Consider the following 25,243-nt stretch of genomic DNA (forward strand, 5'->3'; position numbering starts at 1 on the left):
GCTCCTTGGAGGTGTAAACAGGGCCCAGTCAGCTATCTGTGTGAACTGGATGAAAACTAGAATCTGTGTTTACTAAGACTTGTATGATATAGTATAAGCTAGTAAGGTGCACCTGTAATTAGCTACCATCTAGATGGTAAGGTGCACCTGTAATTAGCTACCATCTAGATAGTAAGGTGCACCTGTAATTAGCTACCATCTAGATGGTAAGGTGCACCTGTAATTAGCTGCCATCTAGATGGTAAGGTGCACCTGTAATTAGCTACCATCTAGATAGTAAGGTGCACCTGTAATTAGCTACCATCTAGATAGTAAGGTGCACCTGTAATTAGCTACCATCTAGATGGTAAGGTGCACCTGTAATTAGCTACCATCTAGATGGTAAGGTGCACCTGTAATTAGCTACCATCTAGATGGTAAGGTGCACCTGTAATTAGCTACCATCTATTCCTGTGTGAGGGGGCTCCTTGGAGGTGTAAAGAGGGGCGAGGTAGTAGGCTCTGAGTGTGTATTCCTGTGTGGAGGTGTAAACAGGGCCCAGGCAGTAGGCTCTGAGTGTGTATTCCTGTGTGAGGGGGGCTCCTTGGAGGTGTAAACAGGGCCCAGTCAGTAGGCTCTGAGTGTGTATTCCTGTGTGAGGGGGGCTCCTTGGAGGTGTAAACAGGGCCCAGTCAGGAGGCTCTGAGTGTGTATTCCTGTGTGAGGGGGGCTCCTTGGAGGTGTAAACAGGGCCCAGTCAGGAGGCTCTGAGTGTGTATTCCTGTGTGAGGGGGGCACCTTGGAGGTGTAAACAGGGCCCAGTCAGGAGGCTCTGAGTGTGTATTCCTGTGTGAGGGGGGGCACCTTGGAGGTGTAAACAGGGCCCAGTCAGGAGGCTCTGAGTGTGTATTCCTGTGTGAGGGGGGGCACCTTGGAGGTGTAAACAGGGCCTAGGCAGTAGGCTCTGAGTGTGTATTCCTGTGTGAGGGGGGGCACCTTGGAGGTGTAAACAGGGCCCAGTCAGGAGGCTCAGAGTGTGTATTCCTGTGTGAGGGGGGTCACCTTGGAGGTGTAAACAGGGCCCAGGCAGGAGGCTCAGAGTGTGTATTCCTGTGTGAGGGGGGTCACCTTGGAGGTGTAAACAGGGCCCAGGCAGTAGGCTCTGAGTGTGTATTCCTGTGTGAGGGGGGCTCCTTGGAGGTGTAAACAGGGCCCAGGCAGGAGGCTCAGAGTGTGTATTCCTGTGTGAGGGGGGTCACCTTGGAGGTGTAAACAGGGCCCAGGCAGTAGGCTCTGAGTGTGTATTCCTGTGTGAGGGGGGCTCCTTGGAGGTGTAAACAGGGCCCAGGCAGGAGGCTCAGAGTGTGTATTCCTGTGTGAGGGGGGTCACCTTGGAGGTGTAAACAGGGCCCAGGCAGTAGGCTCTGAGTGTGTATTCCTGTGTGAGGGGGGCTCCTTGGAGGTGTAAACAGGGCCCAGTCAGGAGGCTCTGAGTGTGTATTCCTGTGTGGAGGTGTAAACAGGGCCCAGTCAGCTATCTGTGAACTGGATGAAAACTAGAATCTGTGTTTACTAAGACCATGTATGATATAGTATAAGATAGTAAGGTACACCTGTAATTATTTTAAACCTGGACCCCATTTAGAAGTATTGAAAAATGTAAATGTATTAGTTACATTTAAAAAGTTAGTTACAGTTAAATTATCCTAGGAACTAACCATGAGACAGAAATGAGGAAAATATTCCTGTAGGTTAAAATATTGTTGAAAAACAACTAATTGATTAGCTATGTTTGGGAAGAGCATTGTGTGACTGCAATATGAGAGTTGTGATTGTGTAAGATTATACGTCACAGTGGCAGAATCACCTGAAAGACACACATCGCCATCTGCTGACTGGAGTTGGTATCGCATTTGAGAAAATACTTTCAGACAAAAAGCTAAAAAGCGACTGCATCTAAAAACCAACGACTCTCTTTGAAAACAGGCGATGTGGAGTCAGAAACATTTATTATAGTGTAAAAATGTACTACAAAGTGTAGCTAAATAGAATAACTTTGGTCACACCCAGTCAACATGTGACGTCCAAGGACGTTGAATTATGGGCCATATCAGGTCTGTCTGTTGTGGCCGCTATTTCGCCCCAAAATAGTCATCCCAAATTGGGCTGTGTGTAACTATGTAAATGTCTCTCAGACAAGGTGAGTTTTATCAATATACACTATAAAAAGTAGGGGTTCTTCAAATTGAAGCTGTGGGGGAACCCCTAAAAGTTACTTGAAGAACCTTTTGTGGGAACCCCTAAAAGTTCTTTGAAGAACCCCTTATCATGGTTCCTCAAAGAACCTTTTGGGGTTCATTTTTTTAACTCCCTGTCCACCCTCCCTCCATTATAAAAACATATTTTAATAACAATATTGATTTAAATAATTCATTGTTTATTTAGTGGCACCACAAATGTGAATTAATATTTACCAAACAAAAACACATTACAAAATTGCAACATTTCTGCAGACATGGGGTTCTTCAAATTGAAACTGTGGGGGAACCCCTATAAGTTCATTGAAGAACCCCTTATCATGGTTCCTCAAGGAACCTTTTGGGGTTCATTTTTTAACTCCCTGTCCACCCTGCCTCCATTATAAAAACATATTTTAATAACAATATTGATTTAAATAATTCATTGTTTATTTAGTGGCACCACAGATGTGAATTAATATTTACCAAACAATTTACCAAACAAAACACATTACAAAATTGCAACATTTCTGCAGACATGTCAGACAATAATAAATAATACATTTACTTTGTATAGTGGTTTTCATGACATTTAAAAATATATAAATAATGATGTACAATGAAAACAACATACAATAAAAATTAATCATAGGTAAACTAACAATATTGTAGACTTAATGCTAAATACAGATTTTTCAGCTTTAGTGTGTATATCGTATCCACTTAGTTATGTTAGGAAGTTTTCCATCTTTATGACCGGCCCTGGTAACTTCACCCCAACTTCTCTTCTCCCAGAACACAGTAACTTAACAACATAAGTGTTTTTCTGACATTTAAGGGAAAATAAAAAATTCAGCCCTAGCAGAGCCCCAAGTCCCATGGGGACGTCCTCGAGGGAGTGGATGTTCTCCCCATCAAAGGCCAGCGGGATTTCACTCTCACGGTGAAATGGATTTCCACCGATGTGCAGTAAAGGAGTGAAGAGCGGTGAAATATGTCAACAAAAGTAAGAAAAGATTAATACACATACAATTAACAAAGAACATAACAAATGTTCCCATGAAGATTCAGTTTGTATTTGTAACAGTATTACTTTAGACCGTCCCCACGAGCGCGAACAAGGGACCCTCTGCACACATCAACTGCGGCCCTTGCAGAGAAAGGGGAAACACTACTTCTAGGTTTCAGAGCAAGTGACGTAACTGATTGAAACGCTGTTAGCGCGTACCCGCTAACTAGCTAGCCATTTCACATCCGTTACATATTGACAGCTATGTAGGTTGAATGTACACTTCAAATGCAGCTGTCCTACAACAGATCTGTACCTTCTTCTTGATCCCAATTGCATTGTGTCCATGTTCTGTCTTATAAGAATTTCAAAGGAAGAGAAAATGTGTCAAAGAATAGTCTTACAAGCATTAAAATATATATATATAAAATAAATATTGAAAGATAAATGGCATCGACATACAATTGAAAGTAAAATAGAAGAACATATTGGAGAAAGCACTAGCCAATACAGTACTGCCATACAGTAACAGTACTGCCATACAGGCCTAATATACCATTTCAAGATATCTTTGTTCACAAATTGTTTAATTTGCTGTTTGGGGTTTTAGGCTGGGTTTCTGTACAGCACTTCGAAATATTAGCTGATGTACGAAGGGCTATATAAAATAAACTTGATTTGATTTGATTTAATATTTTATCAGGCTGACTTGAAAGATTATACGCAACATTTTGCTGCGCGGCAATACTGTGTTTGGATTCTGAAGGGCGTTTATACAAAAGAGGTAGTCTAGACACTGTATTAATACCATTATGCATTTGAATCCCATCTACAGCTACCATCTAAGATATTAATTTCCCTCCACAAGGGGGCGGACATGTAACGTTTCCAAAATGGGATAGTATTGTCCATGTAACGTTTCCAAAATGGGATAGTATTGTCCATGTAACGTTTCCAAAATGGGATAGTATTGTCCATGTAACGTTTCCAAAATGGGATAGTATTGTCCATGTAACGTTTCCAAAATGGGATAGTATTGTCCATGTAACGTTTTCAAAATTGGATAGTATTGTACATGTAACGTTTCCAAAATGGGATACTATTGTCCATGTAACGTTTCCAAAATGGGATACTATTGTCCATGTAACGTTTCCAAAATGGGATAGTATTGTCCATGTAACGTTTCCAAAATGGGATAGTATTGTCCATGTAACGTTTCCAAAATGGGATAGTATTGTCCATGTAACGTTATGCCCCGTTGTGAGTTAATAGTATTGCATGCTGTAGCAGGCTATATAAAGAGGAAGACCTCCATTGACGATTCAGTTCGTTGTAACATCTCGTCTGGCCAGGTCACCATCCTTAGTTAGTTAGTTAGTTAACGTTAGCTAGTTCATTATTACAAAAGTGAGAACTTCTCTAGATTGGAAACTTACGTTAATGAGTGTAAAGCCATGTTGGCTTTATGGAAACGATATACAATATATGGGAAAGAATATAGTTCAGGGAAATGATCCAAACCTAGTTGTGCCTAGTTAGGACATAACGTTAGCTAGCTAGATAACGGTACTGTACTGTAGCTCATACAACGCCGACGGTCAAACCCGGCTTTCTAATATTTACGGTAATTAACTATAGTAACGTTATGGAAGATATTCACAGAAAACCATCATTGTCTTCGTTATTCATTATTAGTATGTTATATTATTATAATAAATTATTTAGATACATATTCAGAGCCAAACATCAACCAAAACGTAACCTTTTTAACTGTTGTCGCATACAAACTTGTCGCCATCGTTTTCAGTTGTAATTGCGAAGTTCCCGGAAGAAGTCCAGCAACAACGGAGGTTCCTCGATGAACCCACCTTCTAACAAGTTCTTTGAAGAACCTTTTGGGGCTGTTTTTCATTGACCAAGAACCCTACGGTTCTTAGGGGATCTGAGAACAACTCCAGTTGAACCCTTCATTTTTAGAGTTGTAGTCGGCTCTATTTACTCTCAGATTCAACACATGATGACTAGCATCAACGACCAAGTCAGCTGAGGTGGGACGGTGAACTGATGTTGAACTGGGCCTTTAGCTGCTGCTGCTCCAATACAGTATGAGGTGAGACGGTGAACTGATGTTGAACTGGGCAGTTAGCTGCTGCTGCTCCAATACAGTATGAGGTGAGACGGTGAACTGACGATGAATCATAATAATTAAGTTAATAAAAATGTATTAGTGAAACTGTTAAAAAATAGTATATGGCATATTAAATATATTACGGTATTGTTATCATATAGAAACATTATGGAATATTGTACATTATATTAAATATATTACGTTATTGTTATCATATAGAAATATCATGGAATATTGTACATCATATTAAATATATTACTCTATTGTTATCATATAGAAACATCATGGAATATTGTACATCATATTAGCATCAACATACATTATTGTTTCATTCAATTTCACATAATAAGGATATTTAATATTTTCAAGTTCAGAAGTTAGAACCCATCACCTGCTATGTAAAAGAGACCGAAGAATGCACAATGGTCAATGCTATCCGGGATCCTTGAGACATCCCTACCCTAAACCCTAACCTTAACCATTTAAATGTCAACTTCAATATGCTAGGGACGTCCCAAGGATGTATCTCTACCTGAAAATACATGATCTAAGTGATTGATAGTTTTTATTCAGCAGTCATAAAGCCTTATTTACTTTAATGAACTACTAAAATAGTGATTTTGTCAGACAGCATAGACAGCAGCTCTACACTTTATTGACTGACTGATCCATTCATCCTTCCATCCTTCCTCAGCCTTCCTCTCCTCTGAAGACCCAGTGAGGGTGGAGCTCAGTCAGAGAGCTGTTGAGGGACTGGTTAGGAAGAACACTTCTACAGCCAGAGAGGTGAGAGGTCACACCTGGTTTAGATGGCAAATATTTGTGTCCCCTTAGCGGTTCATCACGTCAGCAAACGAGAACATGTTCCATAATCCATGTTTATTTACATTAGTGCAAATTGTCCACTGATATTGGTGTAATTTCTCACCCCTTTTGGCTGTATGAAAGTTAATTTCCCCTCAGACACAAACATTTGTTCTATGAAGGTCATTTGTGTCAAATGTACTTTTCCCCACTCATTCACCCCATCTCTTTACATTGCTGATGCATATTCAGTGGCCTGACTGCATCCAGACTATGTCAAAGGCCCATCCTGGTAGATCTGAACCTAATGCAGCTTGGAGTGATCAGATGACAGAAGTCACATTTAGGTGCCAGGTGTTACTGAGGCCATAGATGCTACATATCCATTACTTTGAGTGTTTTATATAATATGACTAAATGTGTTTCTCTCTGTGTTGCAGGGGCAGTCAAGAAATGGAACGGCAAGGCCACAGAACATGACATAAGCAGAGCTGTGGGAGACCACCTCAAGCCCCTGGTAGAGCCTGGGGTGGTGTTTACCACTCCACCAGCAGAGCTGTGGGAGACCACCTCAATCCCCTGGTAGAGCCGGGAGTAGTGTGTACTACTCCACCACGCCTTCAGCAGGCTTGAAAAGTGGGATTGATACTGATTTTCATACTAAGATGGACCAAGAGTCTGTTGATTGGTCAGTCATTGGGTTCATTTGTTGAAATCAAATCAAGCTTTATTTATACAGCACATTTCAGACATGGATGCAACACAATGGCTTCACAGGAGAAAACAATGAAAAAACTGAAATATTTAGTACACAAAAATAACAGGATAAAAAAAACAAGATTAACAACTGAAAGACAAATGGGCATTCTAAGGAAATGCCATTGATTAAAACACTAATTGGATGAAATATCCAACCCAAAATAAGTTTGTTTTTTAGGAGGGGTTCTCAAAGACACTATGGGGGTGTCCACTGAAAGTTGACTAGTAACAACAACTGGGACCTAAAAGACACCAACCATGAGACCCACTAAATCTGCCAAAGAAGAGGCAAACAAAAGAAAAACCCACACCAAACTTAAAGACGGGAAGCAAACCAAAAAGGTGGAGCAACTAAAGGTGTTGACTCTCCACATCTATCAAGACAACTGGAGCACTGGGCCAGACACTCTTAAATAGAACCTGGAGCAGCTCAGGTGAAACACCTTCCCACTAACGAGCTGGACAAGCCAGCACAGGTGTAACACATACTGACTAACGAGGTGACACTTATCAGTGCATCCTACGTGCTAACGAGCTAAAGTCCAACCTCAAAACATAAATGGAAAAACCAAAGACTAACTAACACCTTAAGAGTTTGCTCACCAACAACAGAAAACAACTTCCATTTCACATTATAATCAACTACAATGCTTCACCGTCACCAATATAAACATGGTGTCTGTCTACTGGCAAACAACAATTAAAAACAATATTTAATTTTTATTATTCCCACAAAGATTTTTCTTTCTATAGCTTCTAGAACTCACCAGCTTCTAGAACTCTCGTCTTCCTAAAACTGACTAGCTTCTAGAACTCTCGTCCCCTTGGAACGAGCCCAAACAAAACTCATCTCCAATACGGAAAAACGTGCAGTAAAAATAAACTGTGATCCATGGCAATGCACTGGCTAAACACAAAACACAAAACATTTTGACTGTCCCCCTTGAGACAATCAGCAACCAGGTTGTTCTCACCACGGACATGTCTGATTTCAAGAGGAAACTCCTGCAATATCCGTAGTAACTTTCCACCTCACTGCGGAGCCTCTCTCTTTTCAGGGTTCACTAGATAGGCATGTTGTTGGATCAGGGCCCAGTACCCAATGTCATGCTCTAGTACATTTGGATTGGCACGAGAGAATTAACCCTGATATTCTAAAAACAGGGCAACAATGTCAATATAATTGTACCCAAAAATTGTCAGTTGGTTGCATGAATAAATATCATATAATTAGTAAATGTTACATGAAATGTAAATATGAAATATTTGATTGCATAGTCGGATTTTCAATTACATTTTGCTAGGTGGGATAGCCCAATGTCAAAACACAGTTTGTTTTGTGACAAATCAATAACCAATATGCAGAAACAGTTTGGGATCAATTGAAAACCTAACATGTGGTATATACACAAACATCTCTCACAATAATTGTATTTTTTAATAAATTGAAAACCTAAATGTAAAATGTGCTATATACACAAACATCTGCCACAATAATCATATTACTTATATAAACAAGCTCCTTATAAACTGCACAAGCACCAAAAACGCTGTTGTTTTGACAAGTAGCAATAAATCACTGATATCGATTAGGGGGGAAATTAGGTTGTACGTGCTGTTGAAACTAACACAACAACAAAGAAAACATGGAAATTGGAGATATCTTTAACCTCACTGATAAGAGGACAACCTGCAGAAGACAGTCAGCTACATTCTGTCATCACTCAACGATATCATGTTAAAATCAATTGTGCCGAGAAGAGGGAGATGAGGTTGCACGTCCTGTTAAAACTAACAGCTCAAAAATCACACGGAATCTGGGAGTAATGTGTACATCCCTGGTTAGAGGACAACTTGTAGAAAACAGCTAGCTACATTTTGAAGTGTTGCATTTTGATTCAAGTGGGTCACCAACATGGTAAGTGTAACAAAACTCTTTTTGTGTTAGTCACTTTTTTTTTAAATCACATAAATAGTATTCTTCCATTTCAGAGCCTTGATTTTCCCCCTGAGGCCAAAGTCTAATATCCATATCATGTTGAAATCAAATGATAAGGGGGCAAACGTTTAGGGTTCTACATTGTGACATCATTAAAATACTCATACTTCAATGTTAAAACATTCTACATTGTGACATCATTTCATTGATATCACGAAATAACTCCTTTGATCAGAGATCTTTGTCTCTTGTCAGCTATAAGGTTTCTCTCCTGTGTGTATTCTCTGGTGTAATGTCAGCTGGCCAGATCGACCAAAATTCTTCCCACATTGACCACAGCTATACGGGTTCTCTCCTGTGTGTATTCTCTGGTGTAGAGTCAGATTGCTAGATGTAGTAAAACTCTTCCCACATTGACCACAGCTGTAAGGTTTCTCTCCTGTGTGTATTCTCTGGTGTAATGTCAGCTGGCCAGATCGACCAAAACTCTTCCCACATTGACCACAGCTATACGGATTCTCTCCTGTGTGTATTCTCTGGTGTAGAGTCAGATTGCTAGATGTAGTAAAACTCTTCCCACATTGACCACAGCTGTAAGGTTTCTCTCCTGTGTGTGTTCTCTGGTGCACTTTTAGATGACTAGATTGAAAAAAACTCTTCCCACATTGACCACAGCTGTAAGGTTTCTCTCCTGTGTGTATTCTCTGGTGTAGAGTCAGATGGCCAGATGTAGTACATCTCTTCCCACATTGACCACAGCTGTAAGGTTTCTCTCCTGTGTGTGTTCTCTGGTGTATAGTCAGAGTGCTAGATGCACCAAAACTCTTCCCACATTGACCACAGCTATACGGTTTCTCTCCTGTGTGTGTTCTCTGGTGTAGAGTCAGATTGCTAGATATTGTAAAACTCTTCCCACATTGACCACAGCTGTAAGGTTTCTCTCCTGTGTGTGTTCTCTGGTGTAGAGTCAGAGTGCGAGATGCACCAAAACTCTTCCCACATTGACCACAGCTGTAAGGTTTCTCTCCTGTGTGTGTTCTCTGGTGTAGAGTCAGATTGCTAGATATTGTAAAACTCTTCCCACATTGACCACAGCTGTAAGGTTTCTCTCCTGTGTGTGTTCTCTGGTGTAGAGTCAGAGTGCGAGATGCACCAAAACTCTTCCCACATTGACCACAGCTGTAAGGTTTCTCTCCTGTGTGTGTTCTCTGGTGTAGAGTCAGAGTGCTAGATGCACCAAAACTCTTCCCACATTGACCACAGCTGTAAGGTTTCTCTCCTGTGTGTGTTCTCTGGTGTAATGTAACCTGGCCATATGTAGTAAAACTCTTCCCACATTGACCACAGCTGTAAGGTTTCTCTCCTGTGTGTGTTCTCTGGTGTAGAGTCAGATTGCTAGATGTAGTAAAACTCTTCCCACATTGACCACAGCTGTAAGGTTTCTCTCCTGTGTGTGTTCTCTGGTGTCGAGTCAGATGGCTAGATGTAGTAAAACTCTTCCCACATTGACCACAGCTATAAGGTTTCTCTCCTGTGTGTGTTCTCTGGTGCACTTTTAGATCACTAGATTGAAAAAAACTCTTCCCACATTGACCACAGCTGTAAGGTTTCTCTCCTGTGTGTATTCTCTGGTGTAGAGTCAGATGGACAGATGTAGTACATCTCTTCCCACATTGACCACAGCTATAAGGTTTCTCTCCTGTGTGTGTTCTCTGATGAATTTTAATGCCTGATGAGGTGAATCTCTTCCCACAGTCAGAGCAGCAGTGAGTTCTCTTCCCTGTGGATCTCTGCTGGTGTTTCTTGAAGTGTTCTGATCTGGAGAGACTCTTCTCTGCCTCTTCAGCATCATGAGGTTGTTGAGGCTCCCCAGAGGATCCACGATAGTCCCTTATCTCTCCTGTGTGAACAACAAAGTCAGACAGATGATTAAAGGCCCACAACAGCGGTAATCCACTGTAAAAGGTGATGTCAACAGCGTAGCCATGATGTTGTACAACAATTGATGTCTGTAATGAATGTTAAAATTATTCGACAATTGTCTTAACCTCTCTGGGGTAGGTGGTGCGCAATCGTCCCACCTGGCCAATAGCCAGGGAAAATACAGAGCTCCATATTCAAATAAAATGATATAAAGATCAAACTTTCATTAAATCACACATTTAAGATACCAAATTAAAGCTACACTCGTTGTGAATCCAGCCAACATGTCAGATTTCAAAAAGGCTTTTCGGTGAAAGCATAAGATGCTATTATCTGTTTACAACAGTAAACAAAGAGAGTAGCATATTTCAACACTGCAGGCACGACACAAAACGCAGAAATAAAAATATAATTCATGCCTTACCTTTGACGAAATTATTTTGTTGGCACTCCAATATGTCCCACAAACATCACAAATGGTCCTTTTGTTCGATTAATTCCGTCGATATATATCCAAAATGTCAATTTATTTGGCACGTTTCATCCAGAAAAACACAGCTTCCAACTTGCGCAACGTTACTACAAAATATATCAAAAGTTACAAGGAAACTTTACCAAAACATTTCAAACTACTTTTGTAATACAACGTTAGGTATTTTTAAACATTAATAAATTGATCAAATTGAAGACGGGATGATCTGTGTTCAATACAAAAAGAAAACAAACTGACGCAACTTTTTTGGTAATGTGCCTCTCTCAAACAATTTACTTCAAGTGACCCTCCTTTACTATGGCCGTACTTCTTCATTACACAAAGGAATAACCTCAACCAATTTCGAAAGACTGGTGACATCCAGTGGAAGTGGTAGGAACTACAAACAAGTCCCTTAGAAATCTGGTTTCCCAATGAAACTCATTGAAAAGACAGTGACCTCAAAAAAATAAAAAATATGAATGGTTTGTCCTCAGGGTTTCTTCTGTTATGCTCACAGACATGATTCAAACAGTTTTAGAAACTTCAGAGTGTTTTCTATCCAAATCTAATAATACTAATAATATGCATATTTTATATTCTGGGGATGAGTAGAAGGAAGTTGAAATTGGGCACGCTATTTATCCAAAAGTGAAAATGCTGCCCCCGAAGAAGTTATAGGCCCTTTTCTGCGTTTGCTGAAATTGTGGCAATGCACAAACAATCTGGTTGTAGAAACTCCTCCCTGCTAATGAGGAAACCACTAGTTATGGATGTAGTATATCTGCTAATGAAGAAACCACTAGTTATGGATGTAGTATATCCGGTAATGTGGAAACCACTAGTTATGGATGTAGTATATCTGCTAATGAGGAAACCACTAGTTATGGATGTAGTATATCTGCTAATGAGGAAACCACTAGTTATGGATGTAGTATATCTGCTAATGAGGAAACCACTAGTTATGGACGTAGTATATCTGGTAATGAGGAAACCTCTAGTTATGGATGTAGTATATCTGCTAATGAGGAAACCACTAGTTATGGATGTAGTATATCTGCTAATGAGGAAACCACTAGTTATGGATGTAGTATATCTGGTAATGAGGAAACCTCTAGTTATGGATGTAGTATATCTGCTAATGAGGAAACCACTAGTTATGGATGTAGTATATCTGGTAATGAGGAAACCACTAGTTATGGATGTAGTATATCTGCTAATGAGGAAACCACTAGTTATGGATGTAGTATATCTGGTAATGAGGAAACCACTAGTTATGGATGTAGTATATCTGCTAATGAGGAAACCACTAGTTATGGATGTAGTATATCTGCTAATGAGGAAACCACTAGTTATGGATGTAGTATATCTGGTAATGAGGAAACCACTAGTTATGGATGTAGTATATCTGCTAATGAGGAAACCACTAGTTATGGATGTAGTATATCTGGTAATGAGGAAACCACTAGTTATGGATGTAGTATATCTGCTAATGAGGAAACCACTAGTTATGGATGTAGTATATCTGGTAATGAGGAAACCACTAGTTATGGATGTAGTATATCTGGTAATGAGGAAACCACTAGTTATGGATGTAGTATATCTAGTAATGAGGAAACCACTAGTTATGGATGTAGTATATCTGGTAATGAGGAAACCACTAGTTATGGATGTAGTATATCTGCTAATGAGGAAACCACTAGTTATGGATGTAGTATATCTGCCTGGAGCAAAAATGGTGAGCAAAGATTTTAGTTTTTCACAATGTATTCTGAATGTGAATGGGGGAAAACTCATGGGAGTAGCCTCCATTTCCAGGTTGCTTATGAGTACATTTCACACTACTTTGGATTATAATTGTAAGGCTCGTTTGAATGTCCTGCTTAATATAATGTTTATGTCATCATCGCAAATCAACCGCTTTGTATTTAAAAAACACTTCAACCAGTAAAATGCTCTTTGTCTAGCTTTTCCATCAACCTGACAATGAGGGTTTGTACACTGTTTGCCAAATTGGCCCATAACTTCACCTAACAACAAATATACCTGTAATGAACGAAGAAGCACTTTGGTTGTTATTGCATGACACACATAGTGTACTCTAGGACCCATAACAACAACATAGACCTACTGTAGGACCCATAACATTACCTAACAATAACATAGACCTAATGTAGGACCCATAACTTCACCAAACATAGACCTACTGTAGGACCCAAAATATTACCTAACAATAACACAGACCTACTGTAGGACCCATAACTTCACCAAACATAGACCTACTGTAGGACCCATAACTTCACCTAACAACAACATAGACCTACTGTAGGACCCATAACTTCACCTAACATAGACCTACTGTAGAACCCATAACTTCACCTAACAACATAGACCTACTGTAGAACCCATAACTTCACCTAACAACAACAGCATAGACCTACTGTAGGACCCATAACTTCACCAAACATAGACCTACTGTAGGACCCATAACTTCACCTAACAATAACATAGACCTACTGTAGGACCCATAACTTCACCTAACAACAACATAGACCTACTGTAGGACCCATAACTTCACCTAACATAGACCTACTGTAGGACCCATAACTTCACCTAACAATAACATAGACCTACTGTAGGACCCATAACTTCACCTAACAACAAATAAAGGAAAATAGCTCTGTGTGTTGTACAATAGCCTATCCATCAAGGAACAGTTCTCTACACATTATGAGCTAAGTATCTCTGTGTCCAAACAGACTAACGAGAACCTACTGTAAATCAATCAGACAATAAAATTATAAGCATCAATTTGTTAGGGATGTTGGATCCAATGTGGAGCACGGCATAACTGTCTTTACCAGAGTAATGAATGAAGAAGCACTTTGGTTGTTGTTGCATGTGGTGATGTTTGTCATGTGACTGTCATTCTGAAAATGATTTCCTGGATCAGCTGATGATCGATGAACATGTGACTAACTAAACAGCTACAGTATTAAGAATTATGTGTAATTATTGAAGAACCACATTAATGACAGTATCCATTTGGGTGTTGTCAATAAAGTTAAGGGGACTTTCGGTTAGAACCATTGGATTTAGCAAACTCTGAAATTATTTAGAATTTCTGTGCCTATGAAAACTGCTTTCCCAGCATAACATAAGGAAACTAAATGTTACGTAGGTAGAGTGCATTTCAGAGATCTGAATACAAAAAACTGTCCTAACAGGACAATAACCTAAACCACAAGGCCAAATCTACACCGGAGGAGCAAACCAAGATGACATTGAATGTTCCTGAGTGGCCTAGTTACAGTTTGGACTTAAATCATCTTGAAAGTCTATGGAAAGACTTGAAAATGGCTTTCTAGCAATGATCAACAACCAACTTGACAGAACAGGAAGGATTTAAAAAAGAATAATGAATATTCACATGAAGATCAGTCTCCTATTGGATGACATCACGACTTCCCATCAAGCCCTTGAAGGCCTTACTATGACATCACTCACTCCTTCTAGTTTGCAGTTGTCTAAAAAAACACTATTTTGCTCAAAACATTTATTTGTTTCCCTTTAGTGTGTTTATACTTTACTGTATTTATATATCACTTTCAACAGGAAACGTTTATTTTTATTTTTTTAATCACTGGAGGACGTCATGAACAATTCATACATTTTCATTCTCACCTTTATTTAACCAGCTGAGAACAAGCTCTCATTAACAAATGCAACCTGGCCAAGATAAAGCACAGCAGTGCCACAAAAACAACAGAGTTGGGATAAACAAAAGTACAATAACACAATAGAAACATCTATATACAGTGTGTGCAAATGGAGTACAGAGGCAATAAAGGCAATAAGGCAATAAATAGGCCGTAGTAGCAAAGTAATTACAATTTAGCATATTAACACTGGAGTGATAGATGTGCAGATGATGATGTGCAAGTAGAATATATGTGACTGTAACATATATAACATATATAATATATAAATACTGGTGTGAGCAAAAAAAGTAAATAAAAACATGGGGATGAGGTCAGCATTGGATGGGCTACTTACAGATGGGCTGTGTACAGCTGCAGCGATCGGTAAGCTGCTCAGATAGTTGATTCTTAAAGCTAGTGAGGGAGATATAAGTCTCCAACTTCAGCGATTTTTGCAATTCGTTCCAGTCATTGGCAGCAGAGAACTGGAAGGAAAGGCGGCCAAAGTAGGTGTTGGCTTTGGGGATGACCAGTGAGATATACTTCCTGGAGCATACTTCTCTGCTGCCAATGACTGGAACGAACTACAAAAATCTCTGAAACTGGAAACACTTATCTCCCTCACTAGCTTTAAGCACCAGCTGTCAGAGGAGCTCACAGATTACTGCACCTGTACATAGCCCATCTTTAATTTAGCCCAAACAACTACCTCTTCCCCTACTGTATTTATTTATTTATTTTGCTCCTTTGCACCCCAGTATTTCTACTTTGCACATTCTTCCACTGCAAATCTACCATTCCAGTGTTTTACTTGCTATATTGTATTTACTTTGCCACCATGGCCTTTTTTTGCATTTACCTCATTTGCTCACATTGTATATAGACTTATTTTTCTACTGTATTATTGACTGTATGTTTGTTACACTCCATGTGTAACTCTGTGTTTTTGTATGTGTCGAACTGCTTTGCTTTATCTTGGCCAGGTCGCAATTGTAAATGAGAACTTGTTCTCAACTTGCCTACCGGGTTAAATAAAGGTGAAATAAATAAATAAAATAGATCAGCAACGGTGGCTTGCAAACAGTGGATAGTAAGTAGCCAACCTTTGGAATAACTATGTATAGTTATAACTGTAGTATCCTGTATAACTGTAGTATCCTGTATAACTGTAGTATCCTGTATAACTGTAGTATCCTGTATAACTATGTATAGTTATAACTGTAGTATCCTGTATAACTGTAGTATCCTCTATAACTATGTATAGTTATAACTGTAGTATCCTGTATAACTGTGTATAGTTATAACTGTAGTACCCTGTATAACTGTAGTATCCTGTATAACTGTAGTATCCTGTATAACTGTAGTATCCTGTATAACTGTAGTATCCTGTATAACTATGTATAGTTATAACTGTAGTATCCTGTATAACTGTAGTATCCTGTATAACTATGTATAGTTATAACTGTAGTATCCTGTATAACTGTGTATAGTTATAACTGTAGTACCCTGTATAACTGTAGTATCCTGTATAACTGTAGTATCCTGTATAACTGTAGTATCCTGTATAACTGTAGTATCCTGTATAACTGTAGTATCCTGTATAACTGTAGTATCCTGTATAACTGTAGTATCCTGTATAACTATGTATAGTTATAACTGTAGTATCCTGTATACCTATGTATAGTTATAACTGTAGTATCCTGTATAACTGTAGTATCCTGTATAACTATGTATAGTTAAAACTGTAGTATCCTGTATAACTGTAGTATCCTGTATAGCTGTAGTATCCAGTATAACTGTAGTATCCAGTATAACTGTAGTATCCTGTATAACTGTGTATAGTTATAACTGTAGTATCCTGTATAACTGTAGTATCCTGTATAACTGTGTATAGTTATAACTGTAGTATCCTGTATAACTGTAGTATCCTGTATAACTGTGTATAGTTATAACTGTAGTATCCTGTATAACTGTAGTATCCTGTATAACTGTAGTATCCTGTATAACTGTAGTATCCTGTATAACTGTAGTATCCTGTATAACGGTAGTATCCTGTATAACTGTAGTATCCTGTATAACTGTAGTATCCTGTATAACTGTAGTATCCTGTATAACTGTAGTATCCTGTATAACTATGTATAGTTATAACTGTAGTATCCTGTATAGCTGTAGTATCCTGTATAACTGTAGTATCCTGTATAACTATGTATAGTTATAACTGTAGTATCCTGTATAACTGTAGTATTCTGTATAACTGTAGTATCCTGTATAACTGTAGTATCCTGTATAACTATGTATAGTTATAACTGTAGTATCCTGTATAACTGTAGTATCCTGTATAACTGTAGTATCCTGTATAACTGTAGTATCCTGTATAACTGTAGTATCCTGTATAACTATGTATAGTTATAACTGTAGTATCCTGTATAGCTGTAGTATCCTGTATAACTGTAGTATCCTGTATAACTATGTATAGTTATAACTGTAGTATCCTGTATAACTGTAGTATCCTGTATAACTGTAGTATCCTGTATAACTATGTATAGTTATAACTGTAGTATCCAGTATAGTCTGGGAGGAGGTGAAACCACTCAGGCTTATTTGATGTGATCTAATGTTTTGATCATCTAGTTTTCCTTACAAGCATTCAGTCACCAAAGGGGGTTCGGTCATTCCTTTGTTAATATACTGTCTCATTGACAAAAATATTTTGGATTATTTGTTTACATCATTCCTTTGTCTCGACCCAGAACACAGTAAACGTACCGAGGTTCTAATGTTGCCAAGGAGACACATTTGATTATTTATTTACAGTTTGGAGGGTTGGGGGTCTGACATCCAGGATACACATTTTATTATTTATTTACAGTTTGGAGGGTTGGGGGTCTGACATCCAGGAGACACATTTTATTATTTATTCAGTTTGGAGGGTTGGGGGTCTGACATCCAGGATACACATTTTATTATTTATTTACAGTTTGGAGGGTTGGGGGTCTGACATCCAGGATACACATTTTATTATTTATTTACAGTTTGGAGGGTTGGGGGTCTGACATCCAGGCGACACATTTTATTATTTATTTACAGTTTGGAGGGTTGGGGGTCTGACATCCAGGATAAACATTTGATTATTTATTTACAGTTTGGAGGGTTGGGGGTCTGACATCCAGGAGACACATTTTAGTTCTAATGGTGCCGTTCTGTTATTCTTTTCAGCTTCTTTTTCCAAGCATCTTACATTACTCTGAGTAGTTATCCTGGGATCTTACATGACTCTGAGACTAGTTATCCTGGAAAATCCTAAAAACACTATAGGATTTGTCTCCAGATCGCTATGCATATTCATGCTAGTAGCTTAGAATCTCTCTCCATTGAATACAGGCGGTGCATATTCATACTAGTAGCTTAGCATCTCTCTCCATTGAATACAGGCGGTGCATATTCATGCTAGTAGCTTAGCATCTCTCTCCATTGAATACAGGCGGTGGACGACAACAACCCTCATAGAATATAAACAATAGATTACAATAAAAAGATTAATCCACCAATCCAAAGAAAGGATAGGCGGGAGCTAGACAACCCGCAGTGCCGCTTTGTGGACAACGACTCCCCTTGTTAGGGCGGAGAGACATCTTGTCAGTATATCCATAATCTTTGGTGTAGCCAACCCAACTCTCACATGACACTATTGGGGGGCACAGTGTGTAGTAAATCATCACTACATGAAAATCACTACATGCCGTGCCCCCCAGTCTGCGGTCAGCAGATAGACCCTTCTCAAATATATATGTTAAGTCACTTTTTGGAAACGGAACGGAGAAAACAAGGGGTAGCTTGCTCTCTACGTCGTCTGATTCTAGACATATCAGTCATCATCCTGGGCCCTCCGTTGAAGAGGTATTGACCAGCCAACTCTGAATATCCAAAGTTAAAAACACATTTAAGGTGGTACTTACTGGTGTTAATCAGATCTCCTATCTCCTCCTCTTCATCTTTCAATGTGACAGTAATCTCCCCTTCCTTCTTCACTCCAAAAACTGCATCCTCCTCTTTCTCTTCATCCTCTTTTACTGTAACCTCCTCCTCTTCTTTCACTCTGAACACGTCTTCCTCTTCTTTCACTGAAACGTCTTTCTCTTCTTCTTTCACTGTAACAGCCTCACCCTCTACTTCTTGTTTTACTGTGACATCCTCTTCTTCCTCCTCCTCTTTCACGACAATGTTCAGCCACAGACCTCCTTTCGCCGTCCAGCAGACCTTATCCTCTTCTTTAACAGGAGGGGAGAAGTTTATGGAGCTCATGTTCGGGGATGTTAGCTAGCTAGCTATCATTAGCGACTAGACTAGTGCTAACTTAACCAGCCAGCTACTATAGCTGACTAATAACAAATAACGTAATATTAAATTAAATAGGTTAACAAGTAGATACGACAGAAGTGTGTCTAACACACAGAAGCTAATATACGCCGAAAGCGTATAAATTGCTTGAATCTTTCGGCTATGTTGGCTAGCAAGCTACCGAGGTGGTTGACGAACTGTTTATGAAGAACCGTCCACTAGATTACACGTCACGCTGGCAGCGTCGCATGAAAGACGCACATCGCCGTCTGCTGACTGGAGGGGAAACGCAGTTGAGTATCATATTTTATTTTCAGACAAAGATTATTTTAAATTGATTTAATCAAATGATACTATTATATTGAGACATACAAAGACAGGAATGTGTTGATTGATTAGTGAGAATAAAAAATGTTTACTACAGCACATTTAAGGCAGTTTCATTAAGTTATACTACATCTAAATTAGCAGCTAGCTACTGTAGGTCTATACTGCTCCAACATGGTGCAACAATACATCATATAGATGTATATAATGAACAGACTAGGTCTATACTGCTCCTACATGGTGTAACAATACATCATGTAGATGTATATAATGAACAGACTAGGTCCATACTGCTCCTACATGGTGTAACAATACATCATGTATATGTATATAATGAACAGACTAGGTCTATACTGCTCCTACATGGTGTAACAATACATCATATAGATGTATATAATGAACAGACTAGGTCTATACTGCTCCTACATGGTGTAACAATACATCATATAGATGTATATAATGAACAGACTAGGTCTATACTGCTCCTACATGGTGTAACAATACATCATGTAGATGTATATAATGAACAGACTAGGTCCATACTGCTCCTACATGGTGTAACAATACATCATGTAGATGTACATAATGAACAGACTAGGTCTATACTGCTCCTACATGGTGTAACAATACATCATGTAGATGTATATAATGAACAGACTAGGTCTATACTGCTCCTACATGGTGTAACAATACATCATGTAGATGTATATAATGAACAGACTAGGTCTATACTGCTCCTACATTATTATGTATTATTATGTGTTATTTATTTCTCCTTTATTTAACCAGGTCGGCAGTTGAGAACAAGTTCTCATTTACAACTGCAACCTGGCCAAGATAAAGCAAAGCAGTTCGACAAAAACAACAACACAGAGTTACACATGAACAAACATTCAGTCAACAGCACAATAGAAGACAGAGAATATATTTTTATGTTTAGAAATATTGTGAAACACGATCATTCCACTATTAATGCAGATATTATGGACATTTTATTTAAAACATGTAATTAAACTATAATTGTAGCTCCTTTAATTTAGACCCAAAATGTATTTGCTATGTGTGCTATTGCCCGGCTATTAAAAGGAACAGGCGACTATTTGAGACTCAGCCTCAGAAATGTTTGGTCACATGGAAAGAGAATTATAGTTGGGAGTGTTGGGAGTGTTGATATAACGGTAATAATGTCAAAATTCCACTTTTAGTCTAAGGTACTAGATCACAGTGTTAGAGTTGTCACTATAGACCCGAGTGGTGCAGAGGTCTAAGGTACTAGATCACAGTGTTAGAGGTGTCACTATAGACCTGAGTGGTGCAGCGGTCTAAGGTACTGCATGGCAGTGCTAGAGGCGTCACTAGAGGCGTCACCCGGATTCGATCCCGGGCTTTACCACAACCTGCCGTGATCGGGAGTTCCATAGGGCGGCACACAATTGGCCAAGCGTCGCCCGGTGTTTCCTCCTACACATTGGTGCAGCTGGCTTCCGGGTTAAGCGGGAGGGTGTTAAGAAGCGCGGTTTGACGGGTCATGTTTCAGAGGACGCATGACTCAACCTTCGCCTCCTGAGCCCATTGGGGAGTTGCAGCGATGAGACAAGATCCACATTGGGGAGTTGCAGCGATGAGACAAGATCCACATTGGGGAGTTGCAGCGATGAGACAAGATCCCCATTGGGGAGTTGCAGCGATGAGACAAGATCCACATTGGGGAGAAAAAACGGGGGTAAAATGATTTTTAAAAAAAATGACAACAAAGGTTGCATCCCAACGTGGCAATAAACAGCAGGCAAAGTGACCAGGACAAAATGAACTCAAACGTTTTACCATTGAAACACTTGATGTAATGATGTAATAATGGACAAAATGAACTCAAACGTTTTACCATTGGAACACTTGATGTAATGATGTAATAATGGACAAAATGAACTCAAACGTTTTACCATTGGAACACTTGATGTAATGATGTAATAATGGACAAAATGAACTCAAACGTTTTACCATTGGAACACTTGATGTAATAATGGACAGAATGAACTCAAACGTTTTACCATTGGAACACTTGATGTAATGATGTAATAATGGACAGAATGAACTCAAACGTTTTACCATTTTACCCTCCATTTACAACAACGTCACTGACCACCATCACTGTCTTTCCTTCGTGGATCTCCTGCATGTTTACATATCTGGCATTACTCATCTCATATGTATATACTGTATTCTATCCTATTCTACTGTATCTTAGTCTATGTATTACTCATCTCATATGTATATACTGTATTCTATCCTATTCTACTGTATCTTAGTCTATGCATTACTCATCTCATATGTATATACTGTATTCTATCCTATTCTACTGTATCTTAGTCTATGTATTACTCATCTCATATGTATATACTGTATTCTATCCTATTCTACTGTATCTTAGTCTATGTATTACTCATCTCTTATGTATATACTGTATTCTATCCTATTCTACTGTATCTGTCTATACCGCTCTGACATTGCTTGTCCATATATTTATATATATGAGTCACTGGCTTACTGGTGCTCTTCCATGCCGTCCCTAGGAGGGGTGCGTCACTTGAGTGGGTTGAGTCACTGACGTGGTCTTCCTGTCTGGGTTGGCGCCTTGTCTCAGGACGGTAAGTTGGTGGTTGAAGATATCCCTCTAGTGGTGTGGGGGCTGTGCTTTGGCAAAGTGGGTGGGGTTATATCCTGCCTGTTTGGCCCTGTCTGGGGGTATCATCGGATGGGGCCACAGTGTCTCCTGAACCCTCTTGTCTCAGCCTCTAGTATTTATGCTGCAGTAGTTTGTGTCGGGGGGCTAAGGTCAGTCTATTATATCTGGACTATTTCTCCTGTCTTATCCGGTGTCCTGTGTCAATTTAAGTATGCTCTCTCTAATTCTCTCTTTCTTTCTCTCTCTCAGAGAACCTGAGCCCCACGACCATGCCTCAGGACTACCTGGCATGATGACTCCTTGCAGTCCCTTGGCCGTGCTGCTGCTCCAGTTTCAACTGTTCTGCCTGCGGCTACGGAAACCTGACCTGTTCACCGGACATGCTACCTGTCCCAGACCAGCGGTTTTCAACTCTCTAGAGACAGCAGGAGCATTTACTCCTGAGGTGCTGACCTGTTGCACCCTCAACAACTACTGTGATTATTATTATTTGACCATGCTGGTCATTTATGAACATCTTGGTCATGTTCTGTTATAATCTCCACCCGGCACAGCCAGAAGAGGACTGGCCACCCCTCATAGCCTGGTTCCTCTCTAGGTTTCTTTCTAGTTTTGGCCTTTCTAGGGAGTTTTTCCAAGCCACCGTGCTTCTACACCTGCATTGCTTGCTGTTTGGGTTTTAGTCTGGGTTTCTATACAGGACTTTGAGATATCAGCTGATGTAAGAAGGGCTATATAAATATAAACACATTTGATTTGATTTATTCTTATTCCATTACTTAGATTTGTGTGTATTAGGTATTTGTGGTGACATTGGTAGATATTACTGCACTGTTGGAGTTAGAAACACAAGCATTTAGTTAGATATTACCGCACTGTTGGAGCTAGGAACACAAGCATTTAGTTAGATATTACTGCACTGTTGGAGCTAGGAATACAAGCATTTAGTTAGGTATTACTGCACTGTTGGAGCTAGAAACACAAGCATTTGGTTAGATATTACTGCACTGTTGGAGCTAAGAACACAAGCATTTGGTTAGATATTACTGCACTGTGGGAGCTAGAAACACAAGCATTTAACTACACCCGCAATAACATACATATGTGACAAATAACATTTAAATTATTATGAAGGTCACTTGTGTAAAATGTACTTTTCCTCACTCATCTTTTGACATTGCTTATGCATATTCGGTGGCCTGACTGCGTCCAGACTATGTCAAAGGTCCATCCTGGTAGATCTGAACCTAATGCAGCTTGGAGTGATCAGATGTCACATTTAGGTACCAGGTGTAACTGAAGCCATAGATGCTCCATATCATTTACTGTGTTTTATATAATATGACTAAATGTCTTTCTATGTTACAGGGGCAGTCAAGAAATGGAACGGCAAGGCCACAGAACATGATATAAGCAGAGCTGTGGGAGACCACCTCAAGCCCCTGGTAGAGCCGGGGGTGGTGTTTACCACTCCACCACGCCTTCAGCAGGCTTGAAAAGTGGGATTGAGACTGATTTTCATACCAAGATGGACCAAGAGTCTGTTGATTGGTCAGTCATTGGGTTAATTTGTTTTGCAATATGTTCAAATCAAATCAAGCTTAATTTATACAGCACATTTCAGACATGGATGCAACACAATGGCTTCACAGGAAAAAACAACGAAAATAAAGAGATATTTAGTACAAACTTAAGAGAAAAAAACAGAAGAAAAACTGAAAGACTAAACGAGCATTGTAAAGAAATGTCATTGTTTAAAATATTAATTGGATGCAATATCCAACCCAAAATATAACTTGTTTTTTTAGGAGGGGCTCTGAAAGACACTATGGGGGTGTCCACTGAAAATTGACTAGTAACAACAACTGGGACCTAAAAGACAACCACCATGAGACCCACTAAATCTGCCCAAGAGGCAAACAAAAGAAAAACTCACAACAAACTTACAGACAGGAAGCAAACCAAAAAGGTGGAGCAACTAAAGGTGTTGACTCTCCACATCTATCAAGACAACAGGAGCACTGGGCCAGACACTCTTAAATAGAACCTGGACCAGCTCAGGTGAAACAGCTTCCCACTAACGAGATGGACAAGCCAGCACAGGTGTAACACATACTGACTGTTCTGTTCTGCCTGCGGCTATGGAACCCTGACCTGTCTACCGGACGTACTACCTGTCCCAGACCTGCTGTTTTCAACTCTCTAGAGACAGCAGGAGCGGTAGAGATACTCTTAATGATCGGCTATGAAAAGCCAACTGACATTTACTCCTGATTATTATTTGACCATGCTGGTCATTTATGAACATTTGAACATCTTGGCCATGTTCTGTTATAATCTCCACCCGGCACAGCCAGAAGAGGACTGGCCACCCCTCAGTCTGGTTCCTCTCTAGGTTTCTTCCTAGGTTTTGGCATTTCTAGGGAGTTTTTCCTAGCCACCGTGCTTCTACACCTGCATTGCTTGCTGTTTGGGGTTTTAGGCTGGGTTTCTGTACAGCACTTCGAGATATTAGCTGATGTACGAAGGGCTATTTAAAATAAACTTGATTTGACTAACGAGGTGACACCAATCAGTGCGTCCTACGTGCTAACGAGCTAGACGTGCTAACGAGCTAGACGTGCTAAAGTCCAACCTCAAAACATAAATGGAAAAACCAAAGCCTGTAACACTTTCCCCCTTAAGAAAACAAATATATCCTATGTTTTTGTTGGACAAGTTTGCTCACCACTGACAGAAAACAACTTTCATTTCACATAATCAACTACAATGCTTCTACAATATTAACATAGTGTCTACTGGCTGTATAAATCTAGCAACTCCTCTCATACTGGGAATAATTACAGGTGCACCTTACAGTATATCATACATGGTCTTAACTAGTAAACACAGATTCTAGTTTTCATCCAGTTCACATAGCTGCCTGGGCCCTGTTTACACCTCC

General features: G+C 39.5%; 2 protein-coding genes and 1 long non-coding RNA gene across 3 annotated transcripts in view; 1 reads left to right on the plus strand and 2 right to left on the minus strand.

The window, feature by feature from the left end:
- Window positions 1-25,243, minus strand: part of LOC139548984 (zinc finger protein 180-like) — a 347,214-nt gene that overhangs the window by 47,603 nt on the left and 274,368 nt on the right. The window lies entirely within an intron of this gene.
- Window positions 6,863-19,253, minus strand: LOC139542189 (zinc finger protein 420-like). The gene is made up of 3 exons (XM_071347308.1): window positions 19,115-19,253; window positions 18,814-18,865; window positions 6,863-10,754 (listed from the first exon to the last, which is right to left on the minus strand). Exons 1-3 carry the CDS (start codon window positions 19,251-19,253, stop codon window positions 9,107-9,109), a joined length of 1,839 nt encoding a protein of 612 aa, XP_071203409.1. The 3' UTR covers window positions 6,863-9,106.
- Window positions 22,187-24,861, plus strand: LOC139550619 (uncharacterized). Its single transcript, XR_011670093.1, has 3 exons — window positions 22,187-22,261; window positions 22,549-22,744; window positions 23,668-24,861. It is a non-coding gene; the product is annotated as an uncharacterized lncRNA (long non-coding RNA).

Source organism: Salvelinus alpinus, chromosome 2, assembly GCF_045679555.1.
Source record: "Salvelinus alpinus chromosome 2, SLU_Salpinus.1, whole genome shotgun sequence".
Lineage (NCBI taxonomy): Eukaryota > Metazoa > Chordata > Actinopteri > Salmoniformes > Salmonidae > Salvelinus > Salvelinus alpinus.

Coding starts and splice junctions, on each gene's coding strand:
- LOC139542189 (XM_071347308.1), bottom strand. CDS start 19,253: ATGAGCTCCATAAACTTCTCCCCTCCTGTTAAAGAAGAGGATAAGGTC. Junction 18,866..19,114: donor AGTAAAACAAGAAGTAGAGG/GTGAGGCTGTTA, acceptor TTGGATATTCAG/AGTTGGCTGGTCAATACCTC. Junction 10,755..18,813: donor CCCAGGATGATGACTGATAT/GTCTAGAATCAG, acceptor TGTTCACACAGG/AGAGATAAGGGACTATCGTG.